This window comes from Mustela nivalis, assembly GCF_964662115.1.
Source record: "Mustela nivalis genome assembly, chromosome: 2".
Taxonomy (NCBI): Eukaryota; Metazoa; Chordata; class Mammalia; order Carnivora; family Mustelidae; genus Mustela; species Mustela nivalis.
The window spans coordinates 155,642,251-155,659,127 of record NC_139021.1 but is presented as its reverse complement, the minus strand read 5'-3'; the positions used below and the strand labels follow the sequence as shown (position 1 = coordinate 155,659,127).

The window sequence follows — 16,877 nt, the reverse complement described above, 5'->3', positions numbered from 1 at the left end:
TCGAAGACAGATGCTTAACTGACTGAGCCACCCAGGTACCCCCCCAAAACTCTTAATACATGGTAATGACAGTATGACTATCCAAGTGAAGATTTCAACTTTCATTCCATTTCTGTATACAGAAATTTAATAAAGTGCAAAGTTTCACACATAGGACAGCATGGAAATTTACATTTAAGATAGGTGTTTTGCAAAAAGAAATTAAAATTTATGAAAAGAACTTTTGCAACTATTAAAATTGGTGCACACTATCTTACCTAGTACCTGTTGTGTTCCTGGTAGGTATATTATAAGCCCGCAGTATTCTGACAAGAATCTTAATATCCCCGTCACAGATAGTCTGTGCTGCTACTTTCTTCCTTTCTTTTCTCTGAGGCTTTAACTGTCTTCGTCGTTCAACAAGTTTACAAACTGCATGCGTCAACTGGCTAAAAAGTAAAAAAAAAAAATGATCAGCTGCATATGCACAAGATAACTTTGTTTTAAAAGACATCAATTTTTAAAGTGAATTATTGTAAATAAGACCATTATTCTGAACCGTATTTTCTTCTTTGATGAGGAAAGACAGAGTTGTCTTAAACCCAAGGAAAGGACCTTCCTGAGCACAGAAGAGATGCTGTGCTCACTCTCATGTTGTGAGAAAATGTGATTGTGATTGCCTCGTGCCCTTTGGGTACACAGTCCAAGAATAGACAAGGGCATGGAGACAGAATTCCACAAAGACATGATGTTCTTTCAGAACATTATTCATTTTTCAGAAATCACTCTCCTAAAAGTGATTTGATGCTCAACTGTTCTATAGGCTCCGAAACAGGAGTTAGTTATACAAGCTGCCAACACAAATCCATGGAATTATGTACAGCTTTACAGTCACACTCATTTCCCCCCCAAAACTGAAAATAAAATACAATAGATTTCACATCTAAACCAATTTAAATGTATTGGTGACACTAGGAATCTGCAGGTGGCCCCAGGGAAGGTTCCCAGAAACATGGCATCCCTACTTCTGGTCCTACCCCTATGGTTCAGAGATAAACAGTGTGGGAACTGAGTTGAGCCAAAGCCTCCCTCACCTGCTGCCTGTGGGTTATAAAGGGGGGGGGATTATAGGCTTAGTATGTGGAGCTACCAGCAACAGCTTTTCCAGGAATGGTTCCAAAACAGGAAAATCTTAGGGCAAAACTAATTTGGGACAAAGGTATTTCTTCTCTTTTTCTTTCCTGCCCTAAAAACTATTAATAAGGGGAGGATTGAAAAATAGTAATAAGCAACTGAAAATACATATCATATAGTTGTATCCAAAATGCAATTTTAAAAGAACCAAATATATTTTAAGTCACTATATTTCACTTTATGCCTCGTAAATGCATTCTCTGACATATAACTTAATATTAAAACAGAGAACTTAAGAGAATTTTGAAGGCATTAACTTAAAGCTTTGTATTTCATATTTTAAAAAGTAATTTTTACGATGTACCTTGCAGATACAATTTCTTCATAATCAGCCACAACATCTGATAAGTTAAATTTGCTAACTTTGACAATTCTTTTCATTATCAACCTTCTCATCTACAAAAAAAAATTTAATTTAAAGAAATAATAGTTTATATTTGAAGATTAAGTATTTACAATGCTAATGGTACAATTTTTAAATTTAAATTTATTTATTTATTTTTTTTACTAACGAATAATGTATTATTTGCCACAGGGGTACAGGTCTGTGAATCGTCAGGTTTACACACTTCACAGCACTCACCATAGCACATACCCTTCCCAATGTATTGGTGCAATTTTTTAGTCCTAATTTTTGCAAGCAATGAATGTAAAGGGAGATTAGGATTTTACAAAAATAAATGCAAACATACCGATAATACTATTCTGTTATTGTTACCTTTTTCAGAAAATTGGCAGAATTAATTCTTTGTGCAATAATGGAATTGACATCTGAAATGGAGATATCCTTCTCTATCTGACTTTCATATTCCTAAACAGAGAATTAAGTTAGTTTTACCTCTTCAGTGTAACAGAGTTCAGGGTCTGATACACTGCAATAAGATGTAAAATATTAAATATTCGGTTTATGTGTAGAAGACACAGACAACACTCTGGCATGAGAAGAAAAAAAAACATATTTCTTTCAGATTCTTCCACTGAGCATTAGCTAAGAACAGCTTTTGACTATATTTCTTTGCTTCTAGGATGAGGTCCGTTCATCTTTAAAAATAGCATAATGTTGGTGCACCTGGGTGGTTCAGTCAGTGAAGCATCTACCTTTGGCTCAGGTCATGATCCCAGGGTCCTGGTATCGAGCCCCACATCGAGCTCCCTACTCAGCAGGGAGTCCGCTTCTCCCTCTCCCTGCACCCTTCCCTGTGGCTTGTGCTCCCTCTCACACACACACACTCTCTCTCTCTCTCAAATAAAGTATTTTTAAAAATGTAAAAAAATTAAAATAACATAATGTTGAGAAAAAAAATTATGATTGACAAAAAATTATGAAAAAATGTGAAAATGACTGCAAAGTATTCTTTATGTGTGTATTTACCTGGAAACCACTGAAAACAAAACATATGGGAAGTCGTATAGTATCAATAGCTTTAATGTTTAACTTCTAACTTTATTTTTTTTAAGATTTTTTTAAAGTAATCTCCACATCCAATGTGGGACTTGAACTCACAACCCCAAGATCAAGAGTTGCACTCTCCACCAACTGAACCAGCCAGGTGCCCCTTAACTTCTAACTTTAAAAAGTTAATCAATAACTTTAATTTTACATCCAGTAGTTGGTATAAGATTATTTGTCAGACTGCTTTATCTATATAATTCAGAATAAATCTGCACCTGTTATATCTGCATTTGTGGGATACATCCCTAATGCACATGGAGATTGTCTTACATTATGGATAATATTAAAAAATACACAAGAGTAATGAAGTAGATACTTTAGAACTTTCAGCCACGTTACAACAAGCATTCTTTTATCTGAAAGTAATTTATTTGTTCTTCCAATTATCTGCAAGAAATCTTGAATTTAATTCGGTTGACAAGTAACAACTTTTACTTAAAGATAAATTAATATTTCCTACCACTTTACTCTTTAAAGTATTGATTTATAGGAGCTACTTGATATTATAATATCTAGATATTAACTTTTTGTTATATGTGTTGCAAATATATTGGCTTAATCTGTAGGGTTTTAACTTTAATAACAAATTAATCTTTTTAAAAATTTGTACTTTTTGAGTTTTAAGAAATACTTTCTTACCCCAAGATTAAGAAATCTATTTTGCTTTTCACATGTAATCCTTTTCTTATTTTTTATTTTAAATCTAGCATAATTAATATAATTCACATGTAGTCTTCATTACACATGGTATTTATTGCTTTTATAAAGGTCTGAATTTAATTTTATTTCTTTTTTTTTAAAGATTTTATTTATTTATTTGACAGACAGAGATCACAAGTAGGCAGAGAAGAAGGCAGAGAGAGAGAGAGGAGGAAACAGGCTCCCTGCTGAGCAGAGAGCCTGACTTGGGGCTGCATCTCAGGACCCTGGGATCATGACCTGAACAGAAAGCAGAGGCCTTAACCCACTGAGCCATCCAAGTGCCCCTAATTTTTTTTCTTTCTAAAGAGATGACCAGAACCACTTTAACAGATAGTCTATTCTTTTTTTTTTTAAGATTTTTTTTTTTTTTAATTTAAGGACTGTATTTATTTATTTGTCAGAGAGAGATAGGGAGAGCAAGCACAAGCAGGGGGAGCAGCAGGCAGAGGGAGAAGCAGGCTCCCAGCTAAGCAGGGAGCCCCCTACAAGACTTGATCCCAGAACTCGGGGATCATGACCAGAGCTAAAGGCAGACACTTAACAAAGTGAGCCACCCAGGAGTTCCTTTTCAAGGATTTTTTAAAATTTATTCATTTGAGAAAAAGTAGCGAGATCATGAGCAGTGGGGAGGTGCAGAGGGACAGGGAGAAGCAGACTCCTTGCTGAGCAGAGAACCTGACTTCAGGGCTCGGTCCCAGGACCCCGAGATCATGACCTGAATCAAAGGCAGCTGCTTAACCCACTGAGCTACCAGGTGCCCCGAAAGTCCATTCTTTTCCACCTTATATGTAATGATACTCATCAAATATAAAGTTTCTATATACGCTTAAGTCTGTTTTGAGGCCCTCTGTTCTATTTCACTGGTTTGGAATTGCATGACTACATTTACAAAATAATTGAGGAAGGACTGGCATCCTACAAAGCTGTCTCCTTACAACTTCCTATCAGTGAACATTTACTCAAATTTCTTTTTTACATCATTCAAAATGTTTTATAATTTCCTCCATTAAGTCCTTGCTCGCTAGTTGTCCCACATTCCAAATTTGATTGTTTCCTTGTCGTACCATTTAACTTGTTTCTCGATTCCTCATACTTCTTGTAAACAAATTAACCTTAAGTCTTAAGACAACTTAAGTCTTGATAAAACTTTGATTCAGATTACACATCCGTGGCAAGGAGATTTCATACATGATGTTGTATATTTCGCCCTGTATCCTGTAAGGGGCAATAATGTCTGGATGTCTTTTATAAGTGTATTAGTTTTCTCTTCCTGCTATAACAAATTATTACAAATTAAGTTACTTCGACAACACAAATTGAGTATTTCACAGTTCCGTAGGTGAGAAGTTCCAGTTGTGTCAGCTGGTTTCTCTGTGCCGGGTTTTGCAAGGCTGATGTCAAATTGTAGGCCTGCTAGGTTCTTATCAGGAAGGTCTGGGAAGGATCTTTTTCCAAGCTCATTGACGTGAGCAGAATTCAGTGCCCTGCCGCTGTGTGACTGAGGTGTCCTTCCTTTGCCACCATCAGGTAGAGCCTGCTCTTAGCTCCAGGCACCTCTCACCAGGCTTTGCAGGTGGTCCTCTAAGTCTCAGAGTCAGCAACTTCTCATGACTAATCTGATTTCTTTTGCTGCAGCTTTTGCTCCCAGTTGGAAAAATTTCTCTAGTTTTAAAGACTCACTGTAATTAGATTAGGTCCCACCCAGATAATCCAGGATAATGTCCCTATTTTAAACAATGTGACAGAACGTATTCACAGGTTCCATGGATTAGGGAGTGGACATCTTTGGGGGGGGCATTATTCTGCCTACTACAATTAACAAGATTAAGTTGGATCACTGAGTCAGGATGGTGACAGCTAGGTCAGCTAGGTATCTCCATTGTAGATGTACAGTGTTCCTTTTGCAATAAAAAAGTCATTTTAAATATGGATGTTATATTCAACAAATTTACTAGTTGTGACAGTTTGCTGTAGTTTCTCTTATGTTTTCCATGTAGACAAATATATTTTCTGCAAACAAGGGCAGTTTGTCTTTTCTAATTTTCTTCTTTCTCTCTTAAAGCATTGGGTCTTATTGGGAGAGAGGATAGTGGCCATCCTTATGTTGTTCAGACTAATGGGAAAACTGATGTCTATCCACTAAGTATAATGTTTGTATAGGAATCTATGAAGAAAGATTTCTGATCATGAGCCATACAATTAATAGGGTATTAATTCACAGTGAGGGGCGGGGGCGGGGGTGGTGGTATAAGGAATAGGTTTTCCAAAATGCTGAAAAACTAGAGACAGACAATTTGTTCAGGGACACCTGGGTACTGGCTCTATTTCTTTCTTTCTTTCTTTCTTTTTAAGATTTTATTTATTTATTTGACAGAGATCACAAGTAGGCAGAGAGGCAGGCAGAGAGAGAGGAAGGGGAGCAGGCTCCCCACTGAGCATAGAGCCTGATGCGGCCTTGATCCCAGGACCTCTGTTGTAAGGTCTGAATTTAATTTTATTTCTTTCTAACTAGATGACCAGAACCACTTAACAGATAAGTCTGTTCTTTTTTTTCTTTTTTTTTCATGACCTGAGTCAAAGGCAGAGGCTTTAACCTACTGAGCCACCCAGGAGACCCTCTATTTCTTTTCTTGAAGGATAATATGGCCTTAGTGACCAAGAACCCCAGGAGTACCATGTCTATAAACATTCCCTTAAATAGAAGTGCATTTACCACGGCAAGTGTTAATTCTCCTGGAGTAGTTAGGTAAACCTTGCCTATTGTGTACAAGGATTATTTGTTTATTTGATTTTTTGTTGTTGTTGCTGTTGTTTCAATTTGTTTTGTTAACTCTGGCAAAACCCCACTTTGTGTGGACATGTCACAAGAAGCTTACTCCCCATTAGGATAGCGAAGTTCAGGAAAAACCAGCAACAAAATTTGTTGCAGCTCTCTCGTCCTGTGTTCTGCTCTGCTTTCTGTATGTTTCTGCATTACTGGCGAATTACATCTGAGACTCAATGTAATCATCCAGTGGGTATATAGGTGGTCCCTTCTTGTCTCTCCTCCCACCCTCTCAATTCCAGGATTTAGAAGAAGCATTCCTTTCAATGCAGTTCACATCATCAGAAAAAAACAAAAATGTTTTTTTGTTTTAATGTTTTAAGAATGTTTTAACATTCTTAATCAGTTTAAAGAAGTTCTCTTCTAAGGAAACAGTCAACAAAACTAAAAGGCAACCTAAGAAATGGGGAGAAAATATTTGTAAATATTTGTAAATGACATATCCAGTAAAGGGTTAGTATCCAAAATATATAAAGAACTTACCAAACTCAACACCTCCCTCTGCAAAATCCAATGAAAAAATGGGCAGAAGACATGAACAGACATTTCTCCCAAGAAGACATACAGATGGCCAACAGACACACGAAAAGATGCTCATCATCGCTTGCCATCAGGGAAATGCAAATCACAACTACAATGAGATAGCAACTCACACCTGTCAGAATGGCTAACACCAACAACACAAGAAACAACAGGTGTTGGCAAGAATGTGGAGAGAGGGAACTCTCTTGCACTGTCAGTGGGAATGCAAGCTGGTGCAGCCACTGTGGAAAACAGTATGGAGGTCCCTCAAAGAGTTAAAAATAGGAATACCCTACGATTCAACAATTGCTCTACTGGGTATTTACCCAAAGAATTAAAAAACACTAATTCAAAAGGGTACATGCACCCCTACGCATTATTTACAATAGCCAAGATATGGAAGCAGCCCAAGTACCCATCAATCAAAGAATGGATAAATATGGGGTATATCTACACAATGAAATATTATTCAGCCATAAAAAGAATGAAATCTTTCCATTTGCAACAAGATGGATGGAGCTAGAGAGTATTATGCTCAATGAAATAAGTCAGTCAGAGAAAGACAAATAGCACATGATTTCTCTCATATGTGGAATTTAAGAAACAAAACAAGCAAAGGGGAAAAAGAGAGAGAGAGAAACCAAGAAACAGACTCTGAACTATAGAGAACAACTTGATGGTTGCCAGAGAAGGGTGTGGGGGAGAGTGGGTGAAACTGGTGATAGAGATGAACAGTGCACCTCTCATGAGCACTGGGTATTGCATGGAACTGCTCAGTCACTATATGGTACATCTGAAACTAATATAACACTGCATGTTAGCAAACTGGAATTAAAATAAAAACTAAAAAAAGAAAACATTCCCTTTTAATGCTAATATACTAAGAACTTTCATCATGAATGAGCACGGATTTTATTAAATGCCTTCTGGGCATTTATTAAGAGAAGCCTACCTTTCCTTCCTTAATCCTGTTAACATGGTAAATTATATTAATAGATTCCCAAATTAAATTAGCTTTGTTAGGTGAAAACAAACCCTCTTGGATTATAAAGTGTAATTATATATTTATACACAATACATTGTTTATCAATTTGCTGAAATTTTATTAGTAATTTTATAACTATGCTTATAAGTAAAATGATCCAAAATGATTATTTCCTGTCCTCCTTGCTCAATTTTGGTATGAGAGTTATATCAGACTCAGAAAATGAGTAGGATTACTTTCCCTGCTTTTCTGTTCTCTGAATAGTTCAAATAAGATAAGGAAAGCCCTGGGGCACCTGGGTGGCTCAGTGGGTTATAACATCTCTGCCTTCGGCTTGCGTCATGGTCTTGGGGTCCCGGGATCAAGCCCTGCATCAGGCTCTCTGCTCGGTGGGGGAGACTGTTCCTTCCCCGCCCCCCCCACCCTGTCTCTGCCTGCCTCTCTGCCTACTTGTGATCTCTCTCTGTCAAATAAATAAATAAAATCTTTTTTTAAAAAAAGATAAGGAAAGCTCCTAGTTTCAAGAGCAGAAACAGTTCCTCTTTTATGAGGTTATATTCCCGATTATCCTGAGCCTTGTGCTCTGCTTGTCACAGTTTATGGAACTGTAGAAGTAAACCCAATCACTGAAGAGGAGCAGCAGGAGGAAAGGGAGTAACTTTCTAGCTATTTTAAGCTATTCTAAGGCCTTCCCACTATAGTTTGCTAACTGAAGTTCCTAAGGTCTCAGAACAGGAGATTGACCATAATTAAACCTGAAGCCAAATACCAATTGGTCAGTTTGTGATTACATATATTTCTACTCACTCTTTTTTGTGATAGTCATGAATTATCTGCAAATCCTATCATTATATGATGATAATAGTCAAATGTACTGACTGGTGGTGCTAAGATATTGTCATTGAAAAATTATTAATTTGCATTTCCCCTTTTACCTCTGAGCCACACCAAAGAGAGTCTCCAGACAGTCCATTTGGTTCAGACTATGGATATCCTTGAGTTTTAAATGTAATGAGTCCTGTATAGTTTTGTTTGTGTATCCTCTAAGTTAAGGTATACAAGCTAAAGGATGGCTGTGTGGCAACAACAAAAACAAACACACACTATTTTTTAAAACAACTTTTATTTAATATTAAGTGGCTTATTGCAATTAACTTTCAGTACAGAATAAAATGAAGACAAATATCAAAGAGTTTATCCATGTTTTTCTTATAGATAATAACAAAATTTAAAGTCTATTATAACCTATTTTAAAAATAGGTTTTTAATCTAAACTTATTTGTTAAAAAAAGAAAAAATTAAGATAGATTTAAAGCAACAAAAATATTAATTTATCATACAATAAACAATATTCAAATAGAAATCACATACCTGGAAGACTAAATCTGGAATATCCTTGTCGTAAAGGGGTATTTGCTGCAGAAGGAAAATGTCTAACTGACCGGCATTTCTAAGTTGCAATAGCTGGAAACGTTTACTCTTTTTCATTTCTTCTTCAGAAACAAAGTTAAATTCATCTTGCAACTGTTCCAGACGAAAATATTTTGGAATGTCCTGTCCTTTATGTTTCATGTACTATAAAACATAAATAATAGAGTCTTCACTTAAAATATTAATTTTTAAAATTTGAGAATCATTTCAAAACACTTTTTTCCCTTCAACTGCTAGATGTTAGAGTTGTCATATATGAAGGAAATGGAGCAATGACTCTATACAGAGATAGAATCTGGAAAAAAAAAAAAAAAGAAAAGAAAAAATAAAATTCAACCTCCATGGCTTGCCAATCTCTTCCTGGTCATGACAGATATGAAAAATGAGGATATTTATATTGCACACTGGGTTAAAAGATGAGACCTATTCATATCTCTTTGCCATAAATGCTGAGAAAGGATCAATATTTCTGTATACCTGTAATCAACAGAGAACCTTAGCTGGGAAGCTTAACTGCAATAATCTATGCATCGCTTTACTCAATAAATGCAAATGTGCAGACATGGTCCATGCAGGGAAGAGTGCTAGCTAGCTATCAAAGACTTATTCACTATAGTTCTATAAGGAAAGATAAAACACAGAATGAAAAACTACAGTAAAAGGCAGAATGATATCAGAGTCAGAGAATTTATAAAGAGAAAGAAAAAGTTAACAAGAGGAAATGGAAAGAAGGGCCCACATCTAACTGAGGTTATCAGTGGAACCTTCATCAGACTTGCATGGTAGGTAAGATAGCCACCCAGGGTGCCCTTCTAGGCAGAGGGAATGACATGAATAAACACATGAAGAATGCATGTTTGAGGCATACAGAGCCATTTAGGTGGTTATAAGAAAGAATAGAAGCAGTGAACAGTCTTTGAGGGTAGGAATGTGTCTATAGATCATCTTTATAGCCCTGGCATCTAGAATACCATGGGTACTCAGTAGTTGTACAAGAGATGCTTGCCTGAAGGTTAGCCTATAGGATGTACTGCAGGCTGCAAAGCAATGGCAGAGTACCAACCATCAGGCCTAAGTAGCAATTATTTCAGTTGTTGAATTTCTAATTGTCTTTACAATACTATAAAACTGGTTGAAAATCATATCTGTCCTCAGAGTTATCTTTATATGCCTCCTGGTGCCTAGAAAAATATACAGCAAACTATGAAGTATAAGGGGGTAGAGCTTAGGAAATAGAATATACAGTCCTGATACTTGCCATAACTTACCATAATAAATTCCATTAGATCAGAATATTCTGGATTATTTGGATCAATTTTTACTTCATTTGCCCACTCAAAAAGCTTCTGTGCATTAATGAGCCATGGAATTCCAGGAACCCCTCTTGCATCTATATTCCTTAACACACTAACATAGAGAAAAATTTCTTTGAATATAAGCAAAATTACAAATACGTGAAGTATGAGTATTCTTCTTTTAATTCCCATTTCTGTCCTTATATTTGAACTATTTTGATATCTTTGTCACAAGAGATCTCTAGGGCCTGAGATATGATTCCTTATACCATCATGTAAGAAATATTCCTTTTCATAGGAAGAGTGCTAGCCCAGGTCACAAAGGCTGAGGCAAAGCTTACATGTTAATTAATAGACTGGGGAGAGAAACTTATCCAGTTACAACCTTAAAATTAAAAAGTTGTGATTGGATTTCAATGTACTCCCATGATTTCTTCCTCAGGGAGAGTAATAAAGACCTTAGCACATCTCCTGCCTATGCTACTATAATTCCTCCAGTCGTCCGCATAGGTGTTCAGCTGTGGGCTATGCCAAAATCTCTTTGTCCCCTGTACTCCCTTCTCCACAACCAAATGCCAAGCAAGTAACACAATTAAGTAGCATTAAGTATACTCACAGTGTTGGACAACCACCGTCACTACCTATTTCCAGAATTTTTCTCATTCCAAAAAGAAATTGTTAAACAACAACTCCCTATTCCTCTCTACTCCCAACTACTGGCTTTCTGTCTCTATGAATTAAGGAAAAAAAAAAAAAAATCATTGGAAGGGGAGGTGAACCATGAGAGAACACGGACTCTGAAAAACAATCTGAGGGGTTTGAAGTGGCGGGGAGTGAGAGGTTGGGGGAACCAGGTGATGGGTATTAGAGAGGGCACAGACTGCATGGAGCACTGGGTGTGGTGCAAAAATAATGAATACTGTTATGCTAAAAAAAAAAAGGTAAGGTTATTAGGGAGGAAAGACAGATTGTCTACAAAACATCAACATGGCGACTTTTAAATAAGAATGATAAATCCCAGAAGATTATGCAATCATAGCTTCAAAGTGTCAAGGAGAAAATAAGTATCAACCTCAGATTTTATACCCAAACTATTATTCAAGAATGAGGACAAAATAAAGATATTTTCAGGTACACAAAAACTAAACAAATTTGCTAGCCACAGAAACTAACTGAAAGATTAGTAAAGGTGCAGATTTTCATCAAGAAAAGTACATGTAGAATGAAGGTGTGGAAGATAAAGAGGTGCAAACACAAAAAGTCAATTAACCATGTCAGAAAATTTAATTAACTAGAGAGCATAAGAAAAACTTCTATATTTTAAAAATGTGTTAAGTGAAAACTCTGGACTATAATCACTGAGATTTGAGAAGTGTGCTCAATGTGATATTAAAGTATTCCAAGATCTTTTGGTTTACTGCTTCATTTCCAGCTCATTGATGAATGAATAAGTGAATGAGTAAATCAGAAAGTACATGAATACTTTCATTCAGATCCCCCTGTTCCAAAGGAGAACTCCATGCTCTGACACCCACAAGTCAGCCTTGCCTTTTGGAGCACCCATCCCAGGTTCCTGGAACCTCTGCTCAGCACCAGTCCTTGAGTGCCCACAACTGTAGAGCAGAGTTCTGGAACCAACCACTTTGATCACAGATGTCCCAACTGTAAAGTTTTACTTCAAGTTAACTTCTTCTTCTACTTCTTTTCAAGGTTTTATTTATTTATTTGACAAAAAGGGATAGAGCACAAGCAGGGGGGACAGCAGACAGAGGGAGAGGGAGAAGCAGGCTCCCTGCCGAGCAGAGAGCCTGATGCGAGACTCCATCCCAGTGATGAGGGACCAGAAGGCTGGCTGAGGACAAAGCAAAGGCAGACACCCTGAAACCTTCCTCCACTCCCACTCCTGGGTGGGACATAGGTGACATTCTTTAGGAATCTGCCAACTATCTTAATACCTTGCTAAGAAAAGGAAAATGACAGTGCCAATGGCAAGGCCTCTGGTATCAGGTATCTTGTAGGTCCACTTTAGCATATGAAAGTTCTATTGAAATTTCCCTTTTTCCTTATCTCCCCCAACCCCATCATAAAGAACCTGCCACCCGCTCACAATCCTGGGGCAGCAGCTCTTTCTGCCCATAGGTCCTGTCCTGTGCTTTAATAAATCACCATTTTGCACCAAAGATGTCTCAAGAATTCTTTCTTGGTTATGGGCTCTGGACTTCACCACACTAAACCTCACCTACATCACCAGGACCCTGGGATCATGACCCCAGCCGAAGGCAGATACTCAACCCACTGAGCCAACCAGGCATCCCCAAGCTAATTTCTTCTTTTTTTTTTTAATTTTTTATTTTTTATAAACATATATTTTTATCCCCAGGGGTACAGGTCTGTGAATCACCAGGTTTACACACTTCACAGCACTCACCAAAGCACATACCCTCCCCAATGTCCATAACCCCACCCCCATTCTCCCAACCCCCCCCCCCCCCCCCCCGCCCTCAGCAACCCTCAGTTTGTTTTGTGAGATTAAGAGTCACTTATGGTTTGTCTCCCTCCCAATCCCATCTTGTTTCATTGATTCTTCTCCTACCCACTTAAGCCCCCATGTTCCAAGCTAACTTCTTTAGAGAGTGCTCTGGACTTTGAAACCTCTTGCGATTCACTGCCTTTTGAAATCTGTCATTTGTTCCAATCTTTAACGGAACTGCTTTTCATCTTTTGTAAACCTGAGTTCCCAAGTAAGTGGAACTGCTAGCTGCACCATCATGGAAGCCATGAAAGAAAAGACTTCAAGAAGCAAAATGATGAGGACAGGCCAGTGACTATGGCCAGAAGGTCACTGGTAGTGTTCAGGAATAAATGGGTTGAGTTAGGGAAGGAATGTGTGAATGAAAAATGGGAGGCCTTGTACACAGATCAGTAGACTACACAAATGAGGACTCAGACAGAAAAAACAGGTTTTCAGGGGTTAATCAAATGTTTGGGTTTTTCTTTGTTTTTAAAACAAAGAAGGCTTCTTGAATATAAATCTTGAATATCTTAGGGAAATGGAAGTTAAAGATAACATAAGAAAAGGATATAAATATGTCCTCAGGATCCTAAAGGAGACAAAGGAAAATTTCAAATTACCTATATACAAGTTAGCTTTAGAGTAAGAAGAATAAATATTTGACTCCAAAAAGTAACAACAAAAACAACAAAAAGAATAGTATAAGGAGGCAAAGATTGGGAATAGCCCCAGTGGGGATGATGCTAGGGAAAAACGAAGAAATACAAGCATATATTGGTTCAGAGTATTAAAATCTTATTCACTAACTCCAAAACGGATTTCCTTTATTAACTGTCCACTTTTCTCTAAAATGCTATTATTCAGGTCTCTAAGAAGACGACCTTGTTTCCTTAGCAAAACAAGGACATCATCAAAATTATGTTCCTGTCTACACAGCAATTTCCATTTCCTTCTCTGATTTGAAGAAGTTTCCTCTTCTCTAGAGCCAAGCTATCACTAATACTCTGGTTCAATATCTTCTTGACTCTGAAGGATCACATACTCTTTCTAATATATTCTGGCTCTTTTTCTATGGATTTCATCATTTATTCTAAGAAGATAAAAATTGTCCCAATTTTCAAGAAACTTTTATACTTTGTCTGTATGCTTTGTCTGTCTTATTTTAAAGCCTCTTCTCAAAACTTAAACTTCAGTTTTAAAAATAAAAAAGGAGTAAGGAGAGGGTAGTGGTGTGATGGACATTGGAAAAGGGGTATGTGCTATGGTGAGTCCTGTTGTTGGATCCATGGTCAAAGGAACAAGACTGATACAAAGCGAAGGTCAAGCAAAGCTTTATTTCGCACCAAGCATTAAGAATCAAACCGTCTGGTCGGGATTGCCTCTTACAGAGAGGGCGACCCCTCCCTGCCTTGCTAACTAACTTTTATAGAGCAGAGGCCATGTGGTTGAGCCTGGCCACACACAGGTGGCCAAGGAGATTGTAACACACAGAGAAAGCGGCACAATCATGCTAGGTCACACAGGTGGCCAATTGAATTACAATTCACCCCATAGTAGCTATTTGAACTAGCCTATCACCTTGGTCAGGATTGGCGCCCAAAAGGCGGGGCCCACACTCCTTGGTAGCTAGGGAGACAGTATGCACACTTTAATGATTGGATGTCTCCATCTGGCCCAACTCATCCCTGCATTCCGGCTCTTTACCTCCACCTGACCTGACCTGCCCTTGTATTTGGGCTTTGTTATCAGGGACTGGTCGGCCATATTCTACTGGTTTCCCAGACTTGCATTTAAGTAAGTTCCCCTGGGCCGGGTCAGTTTAAGTTTTACTGCATAAACAACAAAATCACTGTTTAACCAGGCAATTCACAGACCTGTGAATTAACCTGGGGCTAATAATACATTATATGTTTGTTAAAAATTAAAAAATTGTTAAAAAAATAAAAATAAAATTAAAATTAAAAAGGAAAATAATGCACATCCATGACCTCAGCCTTCTCAACAAAAGTTGCTGAGTGCTACTGACACTGCTTGTTTTTCTCTAAAACTATTCCCAAGAAAATCATTTATGAACTCTTACTATGACTCTGGACATATGCCACTGACTTTATACATAGTGTTCTCACTCTTATTTATAAAACAGTCTGTAATTTCAGTTGTGATTTCCTGTTTAATCCAAGTTATTTATAGCAAGGTTTTAAACTTAAAAAATTAGGGCACCTGGGTGGCTCAGTGGGTTAAAGCCTCTGCCTTCGGTTCAGGTCATGATCTTAGGGTCCTGGGATCGAGCCCCACATTGGGCTCTGGCTCAGCAAGTAGCCTGCTTCCCCCTCTCTCTCTGCCTCCTTCTCTACCTACTTGTGATTTGTCAAATAAATAAATAGAATCTTCTAAAATAAAAATTTAAAAAATCATTTTAAAAATACTTTTTTTAAGAGCAGTCAGATTCAGAGCAAGACTGATCAGAAAGTGCACAGTTTCCGTATGTCCCCTCCCCCCCCAAAACATGCAATCTCCTCTACTATCAATATCTTGTACCAGAATTATAATTTATTACATTTATTGCAATAAAAGAGTTGCATTTGTTACAATCAATGACTGACACATCATTTTATCACTCAAGGTCCATAGTTTACATTAGGCTTTACTCTCGGTGATGTACACTCTATGCATTTTGACAAAATGTGATGACATTTATCTACAATTATAATATCATACAGACAGGAGTTTCACTGCCCTAAAAATCATGTGTGCCCTGCCTATCCATCCTTGTTTCTTCCTAATGTCTGGCAACTACTGATGTTTTACTGTTCCCATAGTTCTGACTTTTCCATAATGTCATATAGTTGGTTATAACAATGTTTTAAAAAATATATATGTGTTTAGATCGGGAGGAGGAAACATCTTTCTGTTATCATCCTTTTGAAATGAGGGAATCTACTTGGCTTTTTATATTTAGTTTTATTCAAACACAGCAATATATATAGCAATATATAAAGCAACATTACCTTTTTATAGATTTTTTATTGTAGTTAATTCTAGTAATCGTACTTGTGGTATGATCTAGATATTAATCCCAATTTCTCTAAGAAGTCCTAGGGCATACAATAAGATTTCTAGAATTTTTTTTCTAGCAAATTGATAATGCATAAATGGTTCTTTCATAATCCAGAAGGGCTGGGATATACCAAGGATCCAGAGATAAAATCCTTGGGGGTCTTGGCCTCTGCCTGCAAGAGCTATGGAACAGCCTCTCCCATCATCCATATAACTATAAACCTAAGCATTAAAGAGATACATTCACTTACATATGAATCCAAACAAAAATAAATAGTCCAAATAAACTAGACTACTCTTGCCACTGCTAGAATTTTCTCTTTTACAGACACAGGTTTCTGTGTGATGCTTTGTTGAGGAATGGCATTATTTGTCAAGCATAAAAGTTTATTACCTGCAGTAAGCAGATCTTAATGACTGTGACATGGGTGTCAGAGGAATACCATTTTCGTCTAAAGCCCACGATAGAGAGTAGCTCAGTTTTCCTGATGTCAAAAGACAAATTTCTTCAGTTTCATTTCCCTCAAGAAGAAAAGGCACATCTGTTTATAAAAAGTATTAAAACATGAATTTTTATTAAAGCATAGAGTGTGACACATTGTAGATTCCCCCCTCCTCCAATTTATTTGTGGAACCCCAGGCTTTTCTATGGTGACATCAGGCTCTAATCTTAGAACCCTCCCTCATTTTCCATCAAAGGTACCTCAAGGAAGACTACTTCAAACAGACTACAAAACAGAGAGGAAAATATTGATCTGAAGACCTAGGGATGAGCCCCTCTATTACCCTCTTCTTACTACTAGAAGCATCGTTAACCATTCTTTCTGGAAGTGGCTTCCAGCAGGAAAGGACAGCTGGCCACAGAACTGGAGGCCAGCTACTACTCTGTCCCCTTTCCCTACAGTCCTGAGTCTTCCCATCCT

The 16,877-nt window shown here is 37.4% G+C and overlaps 1 protein-coding gene across 11 annotated transcripts in view; it reads right to left on the bottom strand.

Annotated features, from left to right (window-relative positions):
* The window catches only part of CC2D2B (coiled-coil and C2 domain containing 2B), a gene marked incomplete at its 5' end in the record, with an annotated part of 103,638 nt that overhangs the window by 44,386 nt on the left and 42,375 nt on the right, over positions 1 to 16,877 (bottom strand). For all 11 annotated transcript variants that reach the window (XM_082722085.1, XM_082722084.1, XM_082722077.1 and 8 more), the window contains 6 exons: positions 258 to 428; positions 1,478 to 1,569; positions 1,892 to 1,984; positions 9,031 to 9,234; positions 10,359 to 10,497; positions 16,349 to 16,496. In XM_082722085.1, coding sequence (XP_082578211.1) covers positions 258 to 428; positions 1,478 to 1,569; positions 1,892 to 1,984; positions 9,031 to 9,234; positions 10,359 to 10,497; positions 16,349 to 16,496 — 847 coding nt within the window. The remainder of the gene's footprint in view (positions 1 to 257; positions 429 to 1,477; positions 1,570 to 1,891; positions 1,985 to 9,030; positions 9,235 to 10,358; positions 10,498 to 16,348; positions 16,497 to 16,877) is intronic.